General features: G+C 37.3%; 1 protein-coding gene across 1 annotated transcript; it reads left to right on the forward strand.

The window, feature by feature from the left end:
* Positions 1–3,204: 3,204 nt before the first annotated feature.
* Positions 3,205–4,681, forward strand: LOC135670980 (actin-depolymerizing factor 4). The gene is made up of 3 exons (XM_065178788.1): positions 3,205–3,413; positions 3,840–4,105; positions 4,198–4,681. Exons 1-3 carry the CDS (start codon positions 3,411–3,413, stop codon positions 4,346–4,348), a joined length of 420 nt encoding a protein of 139 aa, XP_065034860.1. The 5' UTR covers positions 3,205–3,410; the 3' UTR covers positions 4,349–4,681.
* Positions 4,682–9,381: the final 4,700 nt, after the last annotated feature.

A 9,381-nucleotide genomic window follows, 5' to 3' on the forward strand; every position in this document is an offset into this window, starting at 1 on the left:
ACAATCGGTCATCGGGAGTGGCAGCCAACCTTATGAAGGCTATTGAGTGTCGATAGAGGATTATTCGCACTCAGTGTCATAAGAGAAATATCTCATGTGTTCTTGCTTAAACAAATCCCTGACCAATGTCATTCGAATTGAGAGAGAAAGAGTTCTCCGGTAGAATCCGATTATAGCGAGACTCGAGTAGAAACCGTATGAGTCTAATAGCACCATGCTTGATATACAGTCTCTAGGATATTAAATGGATGAGGGACAATAGATACACGATAATTGAGGATAAATAGTCCAAAAGATTGGATTCTCTTGTATCGTATGGGGACTACGGCGTAGTAGCCTAGTATATCTATAGTCGATGAGTCAAGTGAATTATTATGAAGATAATGGTTCACTGAGCCAAAAGGAGTTTTGACAAGTATGACTCACGACTAGCTCAATATTAAGCTTAGAGGGTCACACACATATGGTAGGTGTTGCGACGAGCAAAGGTTCGAATATGAGATATCCGTTGGAGCCCCTATTTTATTGGATATCCAATAAGCCCCTAAATTATTGGATCATATGGATGAGATCCAATAAGAGCCAATGAGAGATTATTGTGTAGAGACCCACTAATCTAAGAGGCTTGGGTAGTTAAATGGAGATCTAGAACCCAATAGGGCATGATCCATTAGGGTTAAGTTGATAATGGACCTCTATAAATAGGAAAGAACCAAAGGGCCATAGGTTAGGCCTTTTTGGCTACCACCTCTTATTCTCCTCCTTAACTAGTAGGTATGAAGATTTAGGCAGTGATTCAATGAGCGTCTTTGTAGCCTCTACCGTATGGATATCGCTAGATAGGAAGACAATTGACCTCCTTCATCCTCTCCAATAGATCTGTAGGATTTTAGGGATATAGAATCTCCCTAGGTAACACAACTATCTCACACGAGATTTTTAATTTTGCGGGTTTTTACGTACCAATCTTCGCACGATGATGAAACATTTTTATGGAAATCTGATATTTTTGTTTTTATTCTTTCGTTGTACATGTGATGTCGTCCCTAGATTTCTCTACAAAAGTATCATTATTAATATTAACAAAAAGAGATTGTGCAGCGTATCACACGTGCTACCGCTCACATGATTGGTTTGCAAGGCACTTTTAACTAGTAACCTCTCACTTGACCTAAAGTCAATCACCCACATACTTGATCCCCATCAGATTCCGGTAAAGCTCGAAAATAATTTGAGACAATGACTTTATCAATGGATCTGCAATATTATCTTCGGATGGAACTCTATCAATTGCTACATCACAATGGGCTATAATCCCTCTTATCAAGTGGAACCTCCTCAAAATGTGCTTAGACTTCTGATGAGATTTGGGTTCCTTTGCTTAAGCAATCACCCCATTATTGTCGCAATATAAGGGAATCGACTCCTTGTTGCCTGACATGACTCCTAGATCAGTGATAAACTTTTTCATCTAAATTGTCTCCTTTACTGCTTCTGTCATAGCAATATACTCCATCTTAGCGATCGAGTCAACAATAGTGTCTTGCTTGGAACTCTTCTAACTTACTACTCCTCCATTTAGGGGTGAACACATACCCTGAGTTCAACTTGCTATCATCAATATCAGACTAGAAAATTGAGTCTGTGTAACCCTCAATCTTGAGGTTACTTCCTCCATATACCAGTAAAAGATCCTTAGTCCTTCTCAAGTACTTAAGAATACACTTTACTACCTTTTAGTATTCTAAACCTGGATCTGCTTGAGATGTACTCGTAATACTTATAGCATGCACTACATCACACATGATATATAACATAACATATATGATATACCCTATTGTAGAGGCATAGTATATCTTATTCATATTTGCCCTTTTTACAGGAGTCTTTGAGACATACTTTTGTCAAGTGATATTCTATGTCTCCGCAATAGCGCTCGTGGTCGCGGCAAAGTACGCCAAAGATGTTTGAGTCAGGAAAACTCAATTTGCGTAAAAAAAAAAAGGGTTATGGTGAAGATTAGGCTAAAGGGTGCCCGAGGTGCACGAGTTAAGGAAAATCTAACTTGCACCAAGTAAAACCTGCTATGACAGAGGTATAAGGCAAAGTATACCCAAAACACATGAAAATCTGACCTAAATAAAAAAAAAAACCAAATGATACACCTCGAACCCCAAAAATCTCGAAGCATACATTCGGGAGAAGATGATATAAATGATAGGAAATATAAAATCAACTTACCATCGTTTACCTCATCAATGCCACATAAGGCTAATACGCTTCTACCTACGTAGATAGGAGTTCGAAAGGTAGCTCGGGTCAGTTACCGAGCTTCCTCTCATATAAAATATTTACAAGAATATTTCTAGAAGTCTAATGACAACTTAGGTTAATTACGAACTGCCTCCCTCGTGGAATATTTGTATGAATATTTTTGAAAGTCCAAGGGGCAGCTCGGGTCAATTATGAATTGCCTCCCTTGCAGAATCTTTTAGAGATATTCTTTTTCCTTAAGGTCAGTATAAAAATACATCTTTAACTTTAGATTAGAGAGGGGAAAACCTCAGTACTAACGTAAGCATCAGAGGGATAGACTCGGGAAGCTACCTCTGACCTCGACCTTTATGCAGATAACAAGTCTAGAGAAAACGTACTCTATCTCAGATAATTCTTTGCATACAAATCAAGATCATATCGTGCTGATGGAGATGTCAATAATATTTTTTTCTAACGGTAAGATTTAAATCAAAATATTAGATAATTAAAAAATATGAATCAAAGTTAATATTCGAGTTTGATAGGAAAAAAAAGGAGAAAATATTCTTAGAGACATGAAAAGATGGAAAAGAAAATTTGTATAGGCTAATAGCAGGGCTTTCTATTTTTCAGGTCACAACATTGAATGTGAATCACAAAGCACTTGTGTTCATCGAGGTAGAGAATAGAGACCGTTGTTCTCGGAACGTCACGCGAATCTTAAAGAGATAAGAAAGGTGGACCCAAATTGGGCTCCAGCGGGCTCTCCAATCAACAAGGCCGCTAACTAGAGGGTAAACAACAAGCGTGGCGGGAAGAGTATTATTGGTTTTTTGGCACCAGCGAAGGCCGAGCTCAGACGGGAACGTGTCGGGCCTCACTTTGTATCGGGTCGCGTGTGACGCCCGTCACGGTGTATTGTACCTAAAAGAAAAAGGGGGAACGACCCGAAAAAAGGAGTCGTGCTTTAATTGGCTCCTCAGCCGACCTCCACAATAAAAGAGGCTCCTGTTTCTCTTTGGTGTCGATCTCAGATTCCCATCGCAGAGGCGATCTCCGCGCGCCTCTGATCTCGGAGCCCCTGTCTCTCATCGGCTGCAGCCCAAAGGTTTTCTCCCCCGATCATTTCGCTCTGATCGCCGCAACCTTGAAAAATGGTATGTCGTTGCTCCTGCCTTCTCGATCTTTCTAATTTTAGGGTTTCAACGATCGCCCCCTTTCGGTGCCGTGTCATTTTATGGTGTTCAATGCACCGATCTTGGAGTTGGTAATCATACTGTCTTTCTGGGTGAGGTGCACCGGATCTGATCCGGTGCACACGTCTCTGGTCCTCCGGCATCCATGCTGTTGTGTTGGATCACGTTTATTCTCTGGATTATGTGGATGAATTATCCAATATGCGTTTAATACCTTATTCTCTCGGGTTGAAGGATGACTCAAATCTTTGGTTTGAGTCAATGATCCATTGCCTACCTTCAATTTTCTTTGAGTTCTCGTAGCAAAGCTGAAAAATGAAGTTTTTAAGGAAGAATTTGCTTGGGCGGCTGTAGTCATTTGCATATGTTGTGTCTACGAAATAACAGTCCAACGCAGCGTCTGGAATGGCGGTGAACGATGACTGCAAGCTAAAGTTCTTGGAGTTGAAGGCCAAGAGAACTTACCGTTTCATCATCTTCAAGATCGATGAGAAGCAGAAGCAGGTTATCGTCGATAAGCTTGGTGAACCCACTTTGGCCTATGAGGACTTCGCTGCCAGCCTTCCTGCAGATGAATGCAGATATGCTATATATGACTTTGATTTCGTGACTGAGGAGAACTGCCAGAAAAGCAAGATCTTCTTCATTGCTTGGTAAACCTCCCTTTGGGACAATTGATCTCTATTTTTGACTTTAAGGTTGCGGCTATATGATTTCTCGGTTGTTTCCTTGGTTTCATATCTAGGTCCCCTGACATCGCTAGAGTCAGAAATAAGATGCTTTATGCAAGCTCCAAGGATAGATTCAAGAGAGAACTGGATGGAATCCAGGTGGAGTTGCAAGCGACTGATCCGACTGAGATGGGCCTTGATGTTATCAGAAGCCGCGCCAATTGAGAACAGATTATGTTGTTCTGCAGTGAAAGTATTCTTCCTGCAGTCTGGATGTTATGCTATGGTGATTATGTTTCAGGAAATGTCATGTTGGCCCGCGGTTCAGGTTTTTGAAATTCAATTCTGCATTGTCCTTTTATGATGCATCTTTCATTTTGGTCATATCTTATCTTTTGTTTCTTTGTGTTACCTGTTGGATAATTACTTATAGCCTGATGACTACAAACTAATGGTATGTGACTGCTTGTGGGTTAGCGAATTGGGCATTACTTATATAACTTGTTCTAAAGACTTTGTAGCAGATGATTCAACTAGTTGTGTTGTTTTTATGTTCAATTTGTGAAATTGAACTTTATCGCTATGCTATGGTACTTTAGCCTTCTATTTCACATATCTGCATTGATGTTTTGTTTTATTTCAGATATGTGCTTTCTACTTGTGTTATTTATGTTGATTTGCTTGCAATCTTGTTTTCCAAGTTACAGTTATCATCTTTTAATGAGAGTTGCTCTTAATTTTTGGTTGTTTAAGGTTTCCGGCATCAGTCGGTATTGTATTGCAAGTCATTGTACCTATACGGCATGCCACTAGCTTAGCTTGCTGGCTGTCTGGCTTGTGGTTTAATAGTCTCATGCTGTAGTGTGGATGGATCTTCTATATAGCATGCAGAGGTTTGAGTCTGTACATGTCATCTATTAATCATCAATTTTCAAGTTTCAGAACGATAAAAAGTTATGATATGCGAAAACAAGCATTGTAGTAGATAGAGCTAGGACAGTCTGCAACTTTGAAACCCAGCTTACTGCTCCTCCTGCAAGTGTAAACACATAGCCTATTGTGTATTTTTTTTAAAAATATGATCCTTCATAACATAATGCAGTATCAGAGGTCTCTCTAATATGTCTCAGAATCCTCTTAATCTTGTTTCAATGTTCTCTACCATTTGCCATGAACCGACTGACCATGACAACTACTTATGTAATATATGATCTAGTACATATCATAACAAACATTAAGCTGCTCATCGTCAATGCATATGGTACTCAAGACATTTATATCCTCTTCGCTTCATTGTTAAGGCATGTATTTGAGGATAATTTAAAATTCACATAAAGTGGGATAAAGACTGGCTTATAATCTTGCATGTTGATGTGTCGCAAGATTTTCCTCAAGTAATTCTTCTGACAGTCATAACTTCCTATCTTTTCTGTCTCGATGAATTTGCATCTCTAGAATCTTGTTTGCTAGCTAGTCCCAAGTCCTTCGAGTCAAACTCCCTAGCCAACCATGCCTTTGATTCTTTGATTTGATATTTGTTGAGGCATGTTACCAACATGTCAATAACATATAATAGTAAGGTAATAAAATTATCATCATTAAACCTTTTGTAATAATCACAATGGTTTATACTGAATCTACTATATCCAAGGCTAACAATGAAGGAATCAAATCTTTTGTACCAATACTTTGATGCCAACTTTAAACCATACAGAGATTTGTTCAACTTGAAACCAAGTTCTATTTTTTTTTTTTTTATAGCAAAACCCTCTTGTTAGAGCATATAAATCTCATCTTCAAGTTTAGCATGAAGAAACATAGTTTTCACATCTAATTTCTGTGGATGTAAGTCAAATATATCACATAAAATCAGAACTATTTAAATTGTAATAAGTGGAGAAAAATATTTCATTAAAGTTAATATCTTCTTTTTGAGCATGTCCTTTCACGACCCGTTGTGCATGATACAATGCCACTTGATCATTGTTATCTCTCTTAATCTTATAGATCCATTTATTTCTGGTAGCTTTTCTTCCTTATGATAATGATATAAGTTCTCATGTCCTATTTTTGTGTAGAGCTTCAATTTCTTTTTGCATTTCTGTCGTTCACAAAGACATAATCTAGAATACATATAGCCTCTTGGAAAGAGGATGACTACTGCAACATTACACTCCAAAAAAAGACTTCTTATGCCAAGCCGATGGTACCCTCTTACGAGTTGACCGTCAAACTTCATGAGCCACTGATTAAACTAGTACTTGCTCATCATACTTTAGTGCTACTTCAAATGAATCCACTTTCACCTAAACATCAATAGCATTTGAACTTTTTTTCCTTGTACTATCACTTGCATCCATTTGTAAATTTTCTACAAAGATGACATCCCTACTAATGATTACTTTGTGGTCAATGGGGTCCCACAAGCAATATCCCTTCACTTCACATCATCATAGCTCAAGAATATATATAAATTTTAGGCTTAGAATTAAGTTTCATTCTTTCCTAGGCATTATACATTACATACGCTGGACAATCAAAAATATGTAAAGAAGAATGGTCAACTAGCTTATCGGTCCACATCTTTATAGGTTTCTTTAAATCAATTATTGTTGACGGAGATCAGTCGATAACATAATAGATGATTCTTACTGCTTCTACCTAAAATGACGTGGCCACACTTACAATATCTAGTAATGCTCTAGTTCTCTAAAAAAGAGTCATATTCATCTGTTCTGTCATTTCATTATGTTGAGGACTATATGACACTGATGTACAAAAAACATTGAACTCCTTGCTTCAAAAAACACTGATGTTGAGGACTATATGACACTGTCATATCATTACGTTCTACAATAACTGAAAATTTGAAATTACATCAACCTTCTTCTTGATTGGAAACATCCAACATCTCCTAGAATAATCATCAATAAATGAAACAAAATAATATGCTTCTCCTAATAATGTAACTGATGACTCCCAAATATCATAATGAATCAAGGTAAGTATGCATTTACTTTTTATAGTAGATCTAGTAAATTTTAATCTATGCTGCTTACTTGTAACACAATGCTCACAAAAAAATAAAATTAATTTGAGTCCAGGCTTCTTAAAGAGAATCTTTAAGCCTCATTCTAACGTGTGTCATAGATTTCGATGACATAACATAGTAGATTTTCTCCAAAGTCAGTTGATGCAACAAATACATCTGCCTCCTGTAGTGTCTCTCCCAAAAGCATGTATAGATCTGTTAAGATCTTATCTACCTTCAGAACGACAAGTCCTCATCTGACAATTTTCAGAGTCCTATTTTCAATATGGATCTTGTAGCTAAGCTCATCAATTGTCTAATTGATAACAGATTTTTCTTTTAGTCTTTGACATGTCGTACCACTTGAATGGTGAAAACCATATCATCATACATCTTTATCCTAAAGGTAATAATGCCGGCAATCTCCAAGGTATAATCATTACCTACAGAAATATATCTTCTTGAGATAAAGCTAATATTGATAGAACCATTCTCTCCTTAAGGTCATATGCCAAGATGCTATTGAATCTACTAGCCAGACATCCATAAACTCCTTTCTTCTTCAGAAAATTATTATTGTCTCATTGTAGAACACTTGGCCTTTACTGATTGTGCAAGTAAGAGAATCTTTGAGATCAATTCCTTTCTTTTTGCATACATTATTTTTATTCTCCAAAACTCCTTGATGTGCCTCATCTTGTCACAATTGTAGCATTTGATATTCTTCTCTTTTTCTAGACTTTTTATCTACTGTGTTCCTAGTGAGAGTCCGTGACTCTCACTAGGGCCATGCTTCATTGATCTTCCTCTTGTTGCAGATAATGCCTCAGCCTCTGCTATAACATTACCAATCTATCTTCCTTATTTCTGTACCAATTTTCCTCTTCCAGAACTGCAACTGCAATAACATCAAAGACTAAATTGGTTGTGTTGTTGGTCAGATTGATAATAAGTTGATCATATATGAATCAGGTAAACTCTAAAGAAGATTCTCAGCATGTTCCATATCTTTAATATTATGCTCCATAGTAGAAAGTTGAGAGAGCAACATATTGAGAGTGTTGATATGATCCATTACTGATGTGGATTCCAACATACAAAGAGTGCAGAGCTTTTCTTAAAGATTTTGCTATGAAGTGACTTGACTTTATATAACATTGTCAAAGTATTCCAAATCTCCTGAATTGTTGTCTTCTTTGTGATACTAGATAGAAATTCGTCCGTTAATACCAGGTGTAAGTTAGCGATTGTATTGTCGACCACCTTCAATTGTCGTCAGACAATTATCCTTAGAATTGCTCCCATCTTCATCTTCTATAGGGAGAAATTACTTCCATTGAACTTTTTTAATTTCCAACTTTGTAGTCATTATTTTACTTGATCTACTTTCCTCCTTGAACCAAGTCTTTCAAATTACTTCCACCTGCACTGGATGGATGGATCCTTTCTTCTATATCTTGATACCTTATATAGGAAGCAGGAGAGGTTACAAATATCTCCTCCACGGTGCACCTTGTGTGGAAGGTTACAACCATGCACCTCATCCCACGCAAGTGGTTGCAATCGTGGGTGCAGATAACTCTTATTTTTTTAATCTTATCACTTGTCATGTTACTGATGTAGAAAAGATTAAAATATAATATTTATAATTTAATTAATATATTTTTAATGTAAAAACATCAGAAGAGTAAGTAAACTTATAAGAGAAACTACAAGGTAGTTGCTTGTGTTATTTTTTGTTTGGTTTGAGAATAATATATAAAGTGTAAGCTATTTTTTTTTCCTCCTCCTCACTTGGGAGATTTACTTTTCGCTCCTATCTCCTCTTCCATTAGCCTCACTTAGGAGATACCCTCTCCTTATCTCCACTTTGCCTCCTCTCACCCCTACCCAGTGGTAGCTTCATCTCCAAAGGCAGTCGAGCATTCTCTTTCTCCTAGACTGTTGGTTTTCAAATCTATAACCCCTCGCATCTTGGGTTGGCCTTCTTCACCAAGCTCATGGTGTTTCCTCGTGGAGACTAGATCCATTCTTGAAGACAAAACTTTAGAAAATATAAAATAGTTCTAATTTTTTTGTTACCTTAGACTTTGAGGAGCTTAACAAGGCTAGGTCCATAGTGGTAAGCTAGCTTTATAGTGCTTAGGCTCTGTGCACCTTAATGGCCATGCCTAAATATCATCATGTATGTTTTGTATGTATTTTGTGTTAAGTCTATGAAGTTGTC

Source organism: Musa acuminata, unplaced genomic scaffold (assembly GCF_036884655.1).
Source record: "Musa acuminata AAA Group cultivar baxijiao unplaced genomic scaffold, Cavendish_Baxijiao_AAA HiC_scaffold_1137, whole genome shotgun sequence".
Classification (NCBI taxonomy): Eukaryota; Viridiplantae; Streptophyta; class Magnoliopsida; order Zingiberales; family Musaceae; genus Musa; species Musa acuminata.

Excerpts from the sequence above, each read along its gene's own strand:
- LOC135670980 (XM_065178788.1), top strand. Across the intron at positions 4,106-4,197 it reads AAGATCTTCTTCATTGCTTG|GTCCCCTGACATCGCTAGAG; the intron begins GTAAACCTCCCT and ends TTTCATATCTAG.